At 35.3% G+C, this 16,999-nt stretch overlaps 2 protein-coding genes across 3 annotated transcripts; one reads left to right on the forward strand and one right to left on the reverse strand.

The window, feature by feature from the left end:
- Nucleotides 1,634–5,754, forward strand: LOC109718883 (DNA-directed RNA polymerase I subunit rpa49). Its single transcript, XM_020245351.1, has 4 exons — nt 1,634–2,096; nt 3,353–3,505; nt 4,071–4,388; nt 5,112–5,754. Exons 1-4 carry the CDS (start codon nt 1,707–1,709, stop codon nt 5,541–5,543), a joined length of 1,293 nt encoding a protein of 430 aa, XP_020100940.1. The 5' UTR covers nt 1,634–1,706; the 3' UTR covers nt 5,544–5,754.
- On the reverse strand, nt 6,374–11,620 carry LOC109718698 (GRF1-interacting factor 3-like). 2 transcript variants are annotated; one of them, XM_020245066.1, is made up of 5 exons: nt 11,387–11,483; nt 10,696–10,852; nt 9,755–9,831; nt 7,917–8,001; nt 6,374–7,130 (listed from the first exon to the last, which is right to left on the reverse strand). In XM_020245066.1, the coding sequence occupies exons 2-5, from the start codon at nt 10,744–10,746 to the stop codon at nt 6,741–6,743; spliced, it is 603 nt and encodes a 200-aa protein (XP_020100655.1). In that variant the 5' UTR covers nt 10,747–10,852; nt 11,387–11,483; the 3' UTR covers nt 6,374–6,740. The 2 variants fall into 2 exon arrangements, with proteins under 2 accessions (XP_020100655.1, XP_020100654.1); XM_020245065.1 differs by lacking the exon at nt 10,696–10,852 and having other exon boundaries at nt 11,387–11,620.

The raw sequence follows: 16,999 nt of genomic DNA on the forward strand, positions 1-16,999 counted from the left end.
TTAGAAAAAAATTAGTTAGCCATAGATAAAATACTTAATCCTAACTAGTTAATAAGATGAATCAATCTTTTTATCCATCTTTTATTAATAGTTGAGATTCTTGAAGGGACATATTTATGATGCCAACAAAATTATTTTACTTATAAAATAAATAGTATTTTAACGATAACAAATCAAAGGGATATATTTGAAAATATTAGGACTTTTATAAAGATAATATATAAAAATTAAACTTTATTATAGAAATATATTTATAATTTATTATGTTTGTAGAGATCTATATAAAATTAACCCAAAAAAAAATATTGAGGCCTTATGTGGACTTAAGCAAATTCTGAGACAGGTAGATAGACTTTTATAAAATTTTTAATTTTACTATCTAAGTTTTTCATGCTTTTAATATAGTTATATAAATTTTAAAATTTTTTATTGTATTATTACCTGTGGTTAACAGTTTTTGTAATCTGTTGATAAAATCGTTTAAAATTTAGTAAAGTTTTATATTACTTTACAAAATATTTCGTTTAAAAACTTTTTTGTAAATGCTTTAAGTTACACAATAAAATTGTAAAACACTAAAGTTAGATAGAAAAATTTTTAAACGTTTTATAGTTCATGGACCCGGTAAATTTTAATACATACCCGCAGATACCCATAGATTACTTATAAATGTATGAGTATAGATATTAATTTTTTTATCCAAAAAATTATTAATGAAACAAATAAATACCTGTTAAGGTACGAGTATTTTGGGCAACCTGCGGTACTTACGGATATTAGTAAATATGTTTTTAATTAAAAGATATATAATTTTTATAATATTGACTCTATAATTATGAAAAATTTATTAATTTTATTAAAATTTGGGATGATAAAATACTTTTATACTATATAATTTATATGTTTTAAGATTTTATATTATTTATTATACATTATGATATTTCAAATAATAAATTATGTTATACTTTTAAAAATTTTATATATGTATTTTGTATTTAAAAAATATAAGAGCAAAAAAGGAAAAGAAAATCTTGTGCCCGCCCGTGGACTGATATGGATAAAATATTGACTATCTAAAAATTTAGAAAAAATTTTAAATATCATCCATATGGTTTTACACTTTCTCACTTTTGCATCATATAGTTTTTAAAGTGTATCAATTTAGTGTCCTATGGGTTTTTTTTTTTTATTATCGATTCCTCAAAATTTTTTTGTTAAATTAGTGACAAAGTTAAAACTAAATAGTACTAAAATGAATATTCGATAAATTTAGGTCAGGTATCTGAAATTTTGTATATAATTTTATGAAATATTAATAAAAAAGTTGACAAAAAGATAAAAATAAAATCACTAGACACTAATTTGATATGCTTTAAATCACATAATACTAAAGTGAAAAAGTCCGAAATTACAGAGATGGTATTTAAAGTTTATCCAAAAATTTATAAATAAATTTTACTCATGTCTTTATGATCCGCGGGTCCGACGGCCCGCTCGTAGGTTCTCCAATCCGCCTGTTTTGCATGTGTAGACCCGGCCGGACCCAATGTCCGCATTGGACCGAACCACTATAAACCGGTCCGGTCCGGTCTAGTCCGGTCCAATCTCTGCATAAAAAACCCAACCATTCTTTGCCCTCTCCAAAACCCTAGAATCGAAACCAAAGAGACGCCCACTTTCTCTCTCTTGCTGTCACCTCTCCATTAATGGCGGAAGAAGCCGTAGAAACCCTAACCGAGCCGTCGACGAGGAAGAAGAGGAAGAGGAAGGCATTGGACGTGTCCATGGAGGCCCTCGCCGAGTCCGGGGACCGCATCGCCCCCGTCGTCGGCTACTTCCCCTCCGGCTACGACCCCCTCGGCGGCGGCGCCGCCGCCCCCGCTGCGGCGGCGGATGATCCCAGCGTCCGTGTGTTCAGGAACAAGCGCCGCGCGAACCGCCTCGAGCTCGTCGTGAGCCCCCGGGGCTCCGCCGTGGAGTTCGTCGGCAGGAGCTACGCCGGCGAGGCCGCCGCCCCCCAGCTGTGTACGTACGCGCTCGGGGTGCTCGATAAGGCGACGCAGACGCTCAAGATAGTCCCCATTGCCGCCAATAAGGTTTGGATTTGATTAATTGTTTACGTTTTTAATAGCTGTCATTTTTTTTATTTTGGGAAACATATTTAGTAAAATTTTTATCTTGAATTATAGATTAATGGGCGCAACGAATAGCAAATCGAATAAAGTTTGATCTTCTTTTTGCGAGAGATCCACGATATAGATATTAGTAATGTGTAGTATTGTTTACTTGGTGCTTGGTTTATGTGGTTTAAATTTTATACCTTGTGGTATAAGTCACTTTCATTTGTCACATGTTCTTCGGAAACTTAGCGATTGTGTAACTATTCTAATAATTCGTGGATTAGCTCTCATTTACCAATGAGCTAAGTATAGTGGAGCATTATCTGTTGTATTATGATTGAATGCACAAATGAGTGCATATAACCTCTTTGTTGATGGAAATCCTTATAATGTCTTGATCTATACATAGGAGAAAGCTTCTCGAAGTTGAAGATACTGATCTAAGGTATAGAATTTAGGATTTAGTGGTTTAAGGCTAATAATTATGCTGGCTAGGTATCAATTTCATGTGTTAATCAAGTGGTCCTTTTGATAGACACACGCATCATTTTTTTCATTTTGTCTTCTTGTCGTATTTAATGGATGTTTATCCTGAACTTTTTAATAGCATCTCTACCTGAGAAGCAAAAGCCATGCATTTGGACACAAACTAGAGCTAGTTTGCAACTGGTATGGGCTCTTTGATCTGATAAGAAGAAGCTACATCTTGAAGCTTTTGTTTCTAGCTTCAGCAAGTTGGTGGTACAGAATGAAAAAAATCTGTTATGACTCCTTCAAACAGCTCTTCTAAATCAAAACATTAAGTAGCTTCCAGTCAGGCTAAACTTTGCTCTTAGTGCTTGTTTCGCTTGGCTCCTGAGCAACTTCTTTACTCAAAAGCAGATGCCAAGTGTTTGGTGATGAAAACATTTAGAGTTTCTTGTTGGAGTTGGAATCCAAAAAGGTCTTTTAGATGCTAGAAGGAAAAAGCTCTATTGTGGAGTTTATACTGGTTGCTTAGATTGTTGTTGTTTAGAGGTTTCATCAGTACAAATCTGTTAGGGCTTCTCAAACAGCTTTACCTGGAAAAATGCTGCTAGCTTCAGCCTGGCAAAATAAGTCCTTAGTCAACTGCTTTTAGTTAGGCATGCTGATGATATTTTTCCTTTATCATGTCCTGTTGCTGGCACAGTCTTTGTTACATTTTTCCATAGCTTTTTAGTATGGATCATTTACTTTCAAGTTTCTTACAGATTTTCAGGTTGGAGCCCCGGCTAGCGGTGAGCCAACCTGCTCATATGGAAGCATCCGAGGGATTAACAGAGGAGAGTATGGCTACAGGACAGGTTGGCCGGAAAATACAAGATCTTACAAGTTTGTATGGAACAAAGAAAGATAGGGACAAGGTATACTGTGCTATCTTGTTTAAATTGTTTAATTTTATATTACGGATATACGTACAGGTCGCAGACCCTCATGATCTATTAGGCATCTAGATTTTTGATATGTCTTACTGTACATTCGAATTGAACCAAAATATTTACTTAATAACTGGAAACTTATATGGACAGTGCAGTACTTTTCTTCAGAATGCTCAAGTTTCTTTTAGATGTACGTAAAAAGTAGAACGGTTTCTCCCTCTGAGGCTTTTGGATATATACCCAGGGTTTTTGCATATATACCCGTTGAAAAGGTGCTTAGTTGCAATTTTATATCTCCCATGTGAAATTTGCTGATGTTCCCTTCATGTAGTGTACGTTATGCTGGAATTTACCAAAGTACTTATATTCCTTATTGTTCAAAAATTGCCCCATGTGTGAGTAAACGGTCCATAAGGTCTCAGCACCTCGACAAGCTGCCAGATACATCACTTTGTCAACATTTAGATCATCATGATATCATACTGCAGATCATAATCGAAATATTTAGTTTTGTAATGCTGTATATAATGAGAGGTTTTGTTCTGAACAGGATAAGAAATGGATGTCATTAAACCAACAAAGGAACGACCCCTCTGCCTATGAACATCTCGAAAATGAAAAGACTGATGCTGACGTGGATAACAATGCTGCGGATCAGGAGACAGAATCAACTCCTCGGAACATCCCACCACACAATCCTTCTGCGGATACACCAGAGAGAGCATATCTAATAGATGAGATTATTCCTAAAGGTGAACGAGCCTATCTTTTGGACATATTGGAAGCCTTGCATTCTGGGGTGGATTTGGATTTGAAACCTTATCCTAGTTTTGTTTCCAATCGTCTATACAAACTAAGGGAGCTTCAGGTAATTTTTATATGATGTAATGCGAAGAATTTTGTTTCTATTTCTTTATTGGCTTATGTTGCCACTATCTGGTTATATACTCATATATTTAATGTGTGGCTCAATTTGATTTTAGGGGGATAGTGGTGCTAGTTATTCTTTTCATTCTATCAAATGACCACACCTTTAGTCAGACCGGCTTATTAAAGCATAATGCAGGAATTACTATTCCATTCAAACCATGAAATTGTGTTATCCCTCAGTATCTTCCTGGGTATCCCATAATCGTAAAAATAATATTTTATCATTATAGTTATCCATTGTATTCACAGGTATCTGCATAATCTAAAAGGAAATTAAATGACCTTCTTCATTATTCTAGATAACAAGATAAGCTGAGGATAAAAGAAGTAAAAACCCAACAAAATTCATGCTGATACCAAATCCTTATAGTTATCTACTACATTGCAAAGCACAATAGCTAATAAACTAGACTGATGATTATCTTCTGTGTAGTGTAAAAGCAAATGAAATGACCCTGTTGATTAATCTAGATAACAAGAAAAGCTAAGGATAAAAGTAGAACCCAACGAAGTTCATGCCCTTACTGTATCAGTATAGTTATCTAACACATTGCAAAGCACTATATCTAGTTAACTAGAGCTATGATTATCTTCAGTATTGCTGATTCTTCTCCTTATTTCTTAAGTTCATTGTGTAAGACCATTATGTACTTATTCACAGGATGAGGAAGAAAAAGAGAAACTGGCTTGCATGTTATCGTACATCACACATCTTCAATCTTTCTGGGAACGGCTAAGCTCTTCTGGATGCAAATCTAAGCATCATAGTAAACCCGCCGACCATTCCAAGATTCCACGCATTACGTATCAGAGATTGCAAAGGATGTTTGTTGACCCGGAATCCCATTTACTCTCGACGCAAAAGAATGAACTTCTTATTGGTTACATACTGGTGCTCACGCTCTTTGTGGACAACTTCAAGACCGACCCGACCGATGTTGCGAGGGATCTAAAAATGACCATTCAAACTCTTAGGCCATATTATCAGCAGCTAGGCTGCAAGATTTCTAGGGAGAATTTTTCGGAGCAAAGTCTTGTTACTCTCCCTGTTCCTCTTAAATTCCCCGAGTTACGGAGGAGGAGAAGAAGGTGACCATCTTGTTGTGCATCATTTTTCGAGTATTAAATTTATAAATGTGGGGAGAGTTTTTGTAGTAGGAGATTTAATGCCCTATGGCTATCTGTTTGTAATTGAACCTTCCGAGGTTAAACTTTGTGTGAATTTATTGTGAGATTGCATCAAATAGGAGTATTTCTTTTCTGTAACTATGAAGGCCAAATTATTAGCTTGTTTTGGGTGTGGATGTTGCTGCTGCTTTTTTGGTTGGCATGCTAATTATTTGACTACTAATTATTCAGGGTGTTTGTATCAATGCCCTTTCTTTTGCAGGAAATTTTACTTGAGATAATTTATGTCCTTTTATGCAAAAGGGCCTTTTTCCTTTCAAGGGAAATTTAAAAATTTTGGAATAGTTACAAAAATATTCATCTTCTTGTTAGTTTAAAACGCAGAAAACTCGGTTGTTAGCTCTTTCGGCCAAGAGACTCCTCAAAATTAACATATTACAGGTATCATGGGTATATATCTAAAAACAGTTTGTATTTTAAGAGGTGTGGTAAGATGATAATCACATTCTTAGGCCTTTCATCTAATTTGGCCTAAATAAACCTCCTCGAAAAATGTTGTTTGAGTAGAACTTATCATTGATCAGAGAAGCAACAGTAACATGTTTGTCCCACCAAAATCTACTAGAATCTTCAGGGCAGACCTTTTATGACAAGAACATAAAACCATTTCAGAGCAGTTCAAGAAGGCAAAACCCAAGAGCCACTCACAGTAAAGATATCTTACAAAGTTGTGTAAGAAACTACTTGTCCCAAATTGAAGCACTCTGGCTAAATAGCAAAATAGCAACAATGAAATGATTTTACTACTCAAAGATATAGGAAGCAGCTTCTTGAAACACCAGCCACTTTGGAGGATACAAAAATATATTACACTCGAGTCACACTCCACAAATCAAACTACATTAACTAGGGAGGGTTAAGATTAGATCACACTACATAAATTCGCCACTATAATATTTCAGTATTGTTCGAAATAAAACAAAGTCAAAGATTATCAATCCTGAATAATTAAAATGGGTTAAAACCACAACCATTCATCATGCATCGAGAGGTACGGAGCCACTGATCATAAAAGGGCATAAATGATCCTCACATACATTTTTTTGGGGCCATGGTAGAAGTACACAACCATTTCATCAAAAACAAATTACTCGGCATCTTCTCACGCCTTCTCGCGTAGCTTTGCGTCTCCGCTCCCGCTCTCGCTCTCGCCTCCCGAGCTCCGATGGCTTTCCCCGCCAGCAGAAGCCGGAGGCTCCGAGCTTCCCCCCGCGGCTTCTGGCTTATTTCCCATGCCCGCAGGCGGCTGGAGCTCGCTACCGCTGCTGCCGCCGTGGGATGGGTCGGCATGCATGGCATGTATGCCGTTGATGGCATTATTTGGTCTCATGGCCATGTGGGGCGGGAAAGGCATCACATTTGGCGGGGGGTGAAGTTGTTGTTCTTGAATTTGTTGAGGGTTAAATTGTAAAGGAGCCCTTGGAGGGAAAATTTGTGCTTGTTGCATGTATGCGCTTCCTTGTGGCGGCATTATTGGCCCTTGGGGCATCATCTGCAAAGTGAAAAGAAAAGAAGAAAAAAAGAAAAAGAAAAAAGAAAGAAAACTTCAGCAGGAAGAAGAAAAAGGTCTGCATTATTGGTCACTGAATTTACTATGAATTTCATTTAAGTCACTAAACTTCGACTTGCTTCAATTAAGAGAACTTCAATATTCGTTTCTATCAGATTGCTGCAAGCATCGATCGGTTTTGAAGAAATAATATGAAAGCTGAGCTAATTCAGGTGCCACATCATCTCTAATCAGTTACCATGCCGACGATGAAGCACTCTATTTAGCTGCCACATCGTTTATAAAATATGACATGATTGTTGAATATTTACATCCTTAAGAAGACACAACAACTGAACCTGCACCACATCGTCTCCACTTTTATCTCCAAGAAAAGATATGATAGTTGAATCAGATGCCATGCCATCAATCGGGAACGAAAACTAGATGGAGCTTGATGGAGGGAGATGATTGAAACAAGAACCGAATTTCAGTGACTTGGTTGCAACAAATTAAAAGTTTAGTGGCCTAAATGGAACTTCACGACAAGTATAATGACCAGTGATGTAAATTTATCCTATAAATATGAATTTTCATTTATGTTCTTCAGAGATTTTATTTTTGTAATAGATTGCACTTGGAGGTAGGCGTGATGGATTTCGGTGGTTGTATTTTGTCAATAGATTTTTTCAGGAACTAATATGTATATATATTTATATATAGATAATTTGCAAGGGTGTAGATGTAAATATTTCTTTTGATAAAAGGGTGAATAACTGATTAGCTAACCTGAGGGCGAGCGGAAGGTGACTGCGATTGAGCGTCTGCGATTGCCGCAAGGTATAGTAAATTCTTCTGTAGCTGAGCTTGGTACCTGAAGAATTGCTTGAGCAATCATTTCTACACCTTTTAGAAATTTCCAAGAGAGTTTCAAGCTAATTTAGTCTAGGGGATAACACTTCTAAAATTTGTAAGTTCGGAGCAAAGTAATGCATAAAGAAGTCTGGAGCTTCTGGCTTGAATGGCATACTAAAATGAGCTTCCAAAGTCCCCAAAGCATAAGCTCCGATTTGAAGCCTCTACCTTTGGTTTCAAACGGAGTTTTGTGGGCTGTATGGAAACACTGTTGATGTTTTTGAAAGCTATACTCAAAAAGCACTTCTTTAAAAGTTCAATCACAACCAAACAAGCCCGTAGCACTAGTGAATACCAAACCGCTGATGGAAATAATACTGTTGAATATATATACATGTATTAGAAGCACCTTTCTCTGACAGCTTGAACTGTTGGGGAACAACAATTGTTTCATATCATTTAACACTACTTGATTATTTATTGCTATGCCATATAAGAAAATCAGACCAACAAAGCACTCCATTAATTTTGTCCATCATTTTCCCCCAAATTACATATCATGATAGTTACGATCATCATAAATGTATACATTGACTTTAAACATCCATCTTCAATTATAACAAATATCAGCCGATTTTCTCCTTGTAAAAGTAGTATGAAACAAGGATAAGTAGCTAAACCTAACAGATACCATGGAGCAAGGATTTAAGTGCCCATCGGCACGGGCCGTATCCATTGTGTCGTATTGTGCCAACAAGGTATCGGCACGGTACAGCCCCCGTGCCGATGGCACAGCTCAAAACCCTCTATTTTTTAAATTAGTAAATAATTTTCTCAATAAAATTTTAAAGATTTGATAAAGATACATAATAAACAGTTAGAATATTTTGTTGCTAAAGACAAAAAATATTTCATGTAATTATGTGTCAGCACACATGTATTTTTTGTGACCAGCACGCACCGTGCCGGAAACCCGTACCACGGTACTTTAATTCTTGCCATGGAGTTTAAACAAAACATAAGAAGCTTTAACTAAAATACAAAGCACTATGAAAGAGTAAAATATGCATTGTATAAATACGACAAGCACGTTCAATTTGATATCCATTATAACAAAATTTGTTACAGCGAAACAAAATCAAGAACTGAAAAATTAAAAGAAAGGAATAATGAGAAGAGTACTAAGAGCAACAAGAAAAACAAATATTGTGTCCCAACTATTTGTGGCTGGCTAAATGGCCTTTATTCTTCATTCAGGTTTGTTTAGGGCAATTTTTTGTCGAATCAAGTTCTACTTGAATTAGATTACTCATAGATGCATGATACTTTATGGCCTCAAGTTGTAAACCATCTCAAATAGAATACTTTTCCTCTATGCTCGTTGCACCTAACTTAAAACATTAAAGAACTAGTTACCACTAACAATTCTACTCCGTTTGATTGAAAAATATCTGAACCACTTCGGCAAAACACAAGCCTACTTCCGAAGCATAAGAAAATCCATCCAGCTCTAACGCATTTTATCGCTTTTACTGAAGCTTGAAGTCAATTTACATCACTTACATTCCTCTCTCCTAATGATCTTCATCCACCAATGACTGGCATTGCAACATCATGTTTTCATAAATCATTCATGACTAGCATATAACACAATCAAATGATTCACAGCAAGTATCTAACAAAGGAAAGCAAAAGCACATATGGATTTTGAGGGCGAAAAAAAACAGCCAAAAGTAATTACAGGAATAAATAATACCAAATTAATAACTTACTGAGCACATTCAGATAGCTTTCCCAAATTTTGGTTGTCCAAGATTGCCAAAATAAGTTGTTTATTCTCATCCAGATACTACATCACAGAAAGAAACCATAGAATTCAGCAACAAATAACCAATTGCAGACAATAAAAGAAAATGATAAAATTAAATGACTAAATAGAGAACCACCACAATGGGAATAGATAGAAGACTTCATATGATCCTAATATTTGGCAAAAAAAAAAAGGGAAAATGATATATTATTGCCCTAGAAATTAATATAAACAGGCCCTAGGTGTTATTGAATAGCCAACTAACTAGAAAAAAACTAGAAAAGGATATATCACTGCCATAGACCAAAAACTGCACTTTACTTGTTATCGGCTATATAATCCTTCATATGCCAACCATTTGAACCAATTACTTTAATTTCCACTTCCTTTTATTAAAAGTGCATGTAAGCAACAGATATCCATGCCAGAAAATAGTTTGAGAAAGTACAACAAAACTCACATAATTACAAGTAATCAATTCAGATGAAGGCACCGCAGGGGTGAGGAATTCTTAAAAAAGACATGGGAGTAATGTAGACAGCAGGATAAGACCTTTTCATATGGAAAAGAATAGCTACAATAGAGTTAGCTAAAAAAGGATGATTCATGTAACAAGACCAAAGTAATCAACACATAGAGGCCTCTTTGTTGTTTCTGCTTCAAAAAGAAAAGAAAAGGGGCATATCAATGTGTTTTTTAAGAGTCTGATCTTATTTTTGACATGATCCGCTATATTCTAGCTCAGATAAACTTATAATAATAGGGGAATGCATGGGTCTTCTCCGATATTTCAAATTAGCTTACATATTTATATCCGCATACCAATAAATATTGAAAATCCAAAATGAGAGTAAACAAGTTCTCTTCTAATTTCAAAGTTCTTTAAATAAAAACAAATTGAACCAGTCCGAGCGGGGTTTTCGCCAACTCAACAGTCTCTTCACAACATAACATTGCTTTAGCCAATTCAGTGTCACAAGGAACTTAGTCGTCTTCAATACACTCCTGACGGGATTGAGTTCAATGTTATCTCCATCTAATGAACAAAGCTTCCTTAATCCTTAAATAAGAGGGGGGGGAAAACAAATATTAGGGCAAACATTAGGGTTGCCCAAATTAATTTGAATACTACACATACCAACTCACAAGACTCAATCTTTATGGAGAAATTAAGTAATGAACTAACAGAGGTATCAAAAATGGCGAAACTTTGAGCAGGAGCAAACCCTAGCACCACTATGGCACTGCAAAATCAAGAACATAATAACCAAATTGCCCCATAAAAAGGACATTTCCCAATGTTTACTACATCTAATGATCAAAGTTAACTTAAATATAGAGAGCCTAATATTCCGGGAATATTAGGGTTCCGCAAATTTAGATACCACGCATACCAACTCACAAAGATTCAATCTTTACAGAGGAATCCAACAATTAACGAACGGGGACGACATCAAAAACGACGAAACTTGGAGCAGGAAAGCAAACCCTAGAACCACTAGGGCACAGCAAAATCAAGAACATAGTAACCAAACTGGGCATAACAAAGGTCGGATTTTGTTGCAAAAAAGATGTAAATTTTTTTTTGGGGCACCTTCTGAATCTGCTCTGTGGTGATGTTCGCCGGAGGAATCGCCGGCGACGGCGCCTGCGGCGGCGGCGGCTGCTGCATCTCCCTCCCTCTCCCTCTCCCTCTCCCTCTCCCTCTCTAAGATTCTCTCTCACTCTCAAGCTTTCTCTCTCTAAATCTCTTTCTCTCTCTAGAAGAGGAGGGGTTTGGGGAGGGAGCAAGGAGAAAGGTGGGAGAAGAGGAGAGAGAGAGAGAGAGAGCGCTTACCCTTCACTTTTGGGGGGGTTTTGGGGGATTTTGGGAATCGCTGGTGGACAATTTGGGGTAGATTTGGGTAAGTTAAGGAAGAGGTGATGAGTGGAAAACTCCAAATTATGGAGAGGAGTGTTGCTATGGGTAACCTAGAATGTACCCCCAACTGTAGTTTAATGACTTTTAGGTCCTGTTTGAAAAGCCAGTTGAAAAATTCTACAAATTTTATTTCTACGGTTCCATAAAATCTTATAGGAGTTCAGACTTTACTTTTTATTTCTGTTTGGATGATAACTACAGAATTTCACAATAATTTTATCAAATTTAATAAAATTACTAATAAAAATAATAAATTTGTAAACAAATAGAGATAAAAATTACAAACTAAACTAATCAAATTGAACTACAATTAGATTCTATTTTGTTTCTTATGAGAGTACTACTAAATTGAAAATTAACAAATGGAGATCAAACTACTGAACAAAATTTAAATATATATACTCTATTTTAGTAGTAATAAAAATTAAAATAAATAAAATTAGGCCAATTTGCATAAAAAATTCACTAGTTTTGTGATTTTTGCAAAACTGGAGTGCCTTTTTCGATTTTGTAGATTCGGACCAAATTTTTTGCCATCTGACAAAAATATCTTTTGTCTCTCTCCGCCTCAGTCGTATTCGCTCAGATGCGTATACTGTATTGTACGACGGCTGTCGGCGCATTAAATGTGCCCGCGCCTGCATTACGCAACCTCTTAGTTCAGAATACAAACCGAATTGGCCCTGCTATTTCGCCAGCCCTCATATTTGTTATTCGGCTTTTTAAAAATAAGCTAAATTGGAAATAATACACGGCCGGCAACGGGCATAATGGTGCAACGCGAAGAGAGATAATACAACAATCCTTCTAACAGTGCAACATGCGACACGTACCAATGCAACCTCCGCTGCTCATAATGCAACGCTGTCAGTCAATCTTTTTCCTTACCACCCTCTCCCCCGTTAGTTAGTCTTCTTCCTAAACCATAAAGCGGTCCTTTCACTGGCGTCCCGTGCTGCTTACCCTATTTGTAAACCCCTCGCCCTCCTCCATACAAGCCTGCCAGTTTATTCCAGCACTCTCCGCCACATTCGACATTTACAGAAGAGAAGTAGAAGAAGCGTGGAGAAAGGAGCTGGCTTTAGGGTTAGGAAGTGGAGGAGGAGGACAAGTCGTTTATTTACGAAGAGATACCACACGGCCAAACAATTAGTGCAAACTATTATCATATCTAAAAAAGTGCAAACTGTTATCTGTATTTTGTGTTGCCGCGAATATAGTAGTTTAAAAGAGGCTGTAAATGGTATAACATTAACCTATTTAGTGTAATGTTTTGATGAAAATAATGCCGTGACTCTATAACCAGTGCAAATGCACTCTTCTCTTAGTGTTTTTCTCCTCGGCGTATATTCTCATCAACTTCACCAAGTGTTGCTTGGATAGAACCTATGTAAATTTTCTTAGTCCATCTTATCTATTCAAATACTATTCTTCTTATTTCCGAAAACAACCTAATTTTCGTCCAAACATAAAATTAGTCTAATTCTTGCTTATATTTGTATTTGTACATAGAGATGTCAACGGGTCGGATTCGGGGCGGATTTGCAAAAACCCAAACCCGAACCCGACTCCAAACCCGAATCCGAACCCGACGGATTTTAAAATTCCATATCCAAACCCGAACCTGACCAAAAATCCGAAATCCGAACCCGAACCCTAACCCGAAAATTTGAACTCGAAACCATTATTTTTTTTTTCAATATTTCAAAATATATTATATTAAATCTAAATTTTTAAAATACAAATTCAAATATAACACCAAATATATATATATATATATATATAAAGTACAAAATAAATTCGGGTTCAGGTCGGGTTCGAGTTTGGGTCGGGTACAATCAAAATCCATATCCAAATCTATATCCGTCAAGTTTCTATTTTTGACATCCATATCCGAATCCATATCCATTTAGTATCAGATATATCCGTTTCATTCGGGTTCAGGTTCGGATAAAATTTCGGATATCCATACCCATTGACACCCCTACTTGTACATAAAATAAGCAGTTCTTATTTATGTCCAAATCAAACAAAGCCTATAGCATCACTTGAGAGCAGGGAGAGTGGGCGTGTTTGGTTCGAAGTCGAAGTCGGAATCGGAATCGGAATCAAAATAAGCTGGAATCGGAATCGGAATGACTCATTATCTAATTCTGTTTGGTTCATCACCTGAATCGGAATCGGAATAAATCATTCCCATTATCAGTGTTTGGTTCAGGTGGATATAAAAAACGTAATCAAATTAATAAACTAACATTATCTTTATAATATATTAATTTAAATTCAAATTAAAAATTAAATATTAAAAATTTACATCAAAATTTTGAAATAATGTCAAAATTTTAAATCTATTTTTTTAAAAAAAATAAACTTTGAAGTTGAGTAGATAATTCAAAATATGAAACTAAATTTTAATTTATTCAAATTCAAACTTAAAATTACAATTTAAATTTTAATTTGAATCCATAAATTTAATTTAAGTTTGAAATAAAATTTGAATAAAACTTTATATAAATTAAAATTTAATTTAAATTCAAATTCATAAGTTAGATTCGAAATACTTGATTAAATTTTAATTTTTAATTTAGGTTTAAATTAAAATTTAAAATTATATATTTAATTTTTAAATTTTAACTCATATTTTAATTAAAAAATTAAAAAAATAAATTTAATCCGAATAAATATCCATTCCGTCCGGATTCAACTTTCAATCCGGCCTCCTAGGCCGGATTGAAAAAGAGGTGATTGGGGGATTCCCATTCCACTCGGGAATCGGAATTGGAATGGGACTCCCGCGTACCAAACACCCACAAACGAATTTATCCATTCCGATTCCGATTCCAGGGTGAAAAAAAAGCGAACCAAACACGCCCAGTGTGTGTGTGTCAGAGATGGGGCCCACAACGTTTGGATTAAAATAACTGAGCCCTTAGAAAAAGCCTAGAATGTACCAGTTTATATTACTGATGTGACGTCCTCAGTCAATCAGAATATTTTCTTTGGATTTTCCTATCCCATCATGATTATTAGAAAAATATTTTTGACATATTTTTCTCTTAAAAAGTGAAATATAATTGACTGATTATTTATAATGTGATGTAAGTGTGACATACTAGTCTTCCTCGAGCTCTTGGCACATAGTGGAATCTATTGGTTGATGGGTCGGATAAAACTTAAGGCCCAACCTTGTTGGAGCGCTTCCGATTCATTTTATCTCTATTCAATAATTATTAAATATTTTAATATTAAAATCTTTAAAAAAAAGATAACGTAGAAGGCATCGTAATGTAAAATCAATCAATTAACTTTAAATTCTTAGCCACCATAAAGTTCTTTTTAAATAGCCACCCGAATGATAAATATATTAACTTGGTCATCTCTTATGAGATTATATATATATCTTTAAATTCAATAAAAAATCTTTTTTTTTATTGAATATAACTAGGAAGGAAAATAATAGATGCACATTATGGATGTACATTATGTGCATATAACTATCCATAATAGATGCACATTATGGATGTACTAGGAAGGAAATTGGGATTTGGGGATGAACATATTCCCAACCCAAGGAATTAAAATGCACCCATTGGTGTGCTTTGAAATCAGTGCTGATTCCTGGATATTGGGTGGGGTGGGGATTGTTTTTGTCACCAGTGTGAGTGATCATGTGGAGGGGACATGTGGGGTGGTGGGGAGTTATGTTGATGAGAGAAAAAAATCTAGAATATATCAGTTATATTAAAGATGTGGTATTTTTAATTAATCAAATTTTTCTTCTTAAATTTACATATCCCATCATAGTTATTAAAATATATATATATTATACTTTGCTTTCAAAAGAAGAGATATGACTGACTGGGAATAAATGATATGGTATAAGTGTTATAATGTAGGGTCTCTCAAAAAAAGTTGAGAATACACTAATTATATTGCTGGTGTGGAGCTGGAACATCATAGCATGTTATGTTATGCTATGTATTTATTACCATACTCAATCTTTGAACCTAGTCTAGGTGGGTGGTTTGGGAATAAAGAAAAAAATAATTTAAAAAACAAGAAAATTAACTTGAAAATAAATTTGGGTTTCATTTGAGTTCAATTTGATAGATCAAATTATTTTTCAATTTTTTAGATAAATCCTGGGGCTAGTATGGAGATAAGGATTTAACTTATCTAGCGTCATATGATGAACTGTTATTTGAGTAGTATTATTAGAAAAATATATTGTGTTAAAATTTACTTCTCTTCTTGATAGATTTTTTTTAATGCAGCAAAATCAAAAATTCAAATTGAATTTTCTAATTTTGGGTCTTTTTTAAGGTTTTGAATTTATGCTTCAGGCCACAGTACAAGAGAAAGGGCTTGTGTGTTTTTTATACTTTTTATTGGAATTGACTAAAAAGCAAAAACAGTAGATAGGAATGAAGGGCCAGTATTGTCCTCTTATTATGGGGTTTAGTGTTGTTTGATGAAATATTTATTTTATATTATTATGAAAAATAATATATTAAAATTTCTCCGAAAGCTTTTTTTTATGATTGTGACACTCCAATAGTCTCATATTGAATGGAAAAAGAGTTGTTACTGGATTTATAAGAGACTTAGATACTAGTAATAATAACTAGACTTAAGCATTTTAGGCTGGTGTTTGGGCCCAACGAGTTATTATTGCTAGTGGGCTGAGTCGTTATATTTGGTATCAGAGCCGGTTTACCAGCTGGACATGTGTGGCGAGTCTCGGCTAAGCCAGGGTCTGGATGACGGGTTAGCGAGACGAGTCTCACATTACCTGGTGATCTTGGGTTGTGTGTGTGATTAGACTGACGAGGACGTCAGGGCCTTCACAGGGTAGGCTGTGTGTGTGATTGGACTGACGAGGACGTCAGGGCTTCAACGGAGGGAGTCTGTGACACCCCAATAGTCCCACATCGGATGGAAAAGGAGTTATCATAGTAATAATAACTGGACTTAAGTATATTATTGCTAGTGGGCTGGGTCGTTACAACGATAAAATCAAAAGCTCCTAATTAAAGGTTTTAATGTTGGTTCTGTTCTCTGCCATATTAGAAGCTTCAATATTTTTTCCTTTTTTCTTTTTTTCCATCACACATTATAACAGAGATAACTATAGTTAAAAGCACAAGCAAAAGCTAGCTAAAAGTGTTTAATAAAGAATACCAGGACCATTATATTTGCCTCTTCCAAAGGAAACTCATATATTCAATGAATCTCATACTGTAGGAAAAGGACAAATTTTACACAGTCACAGGTGGCCCACATGCT

Source organism: Ananas comosus, linkage group 12 (genome assembly GCF_001540865.1).
Source record: "Ananas comosus cultivar F153 linkage group 12, ASM154086v1, whole genome shotgun sequence".
NCBI classification, from domain to species: Eukaryota; Viridiplantae; Streptophyta; class Magnoliopsida; order Poales; family Bromeliaceae; genus Ananas; species Ananas comosus.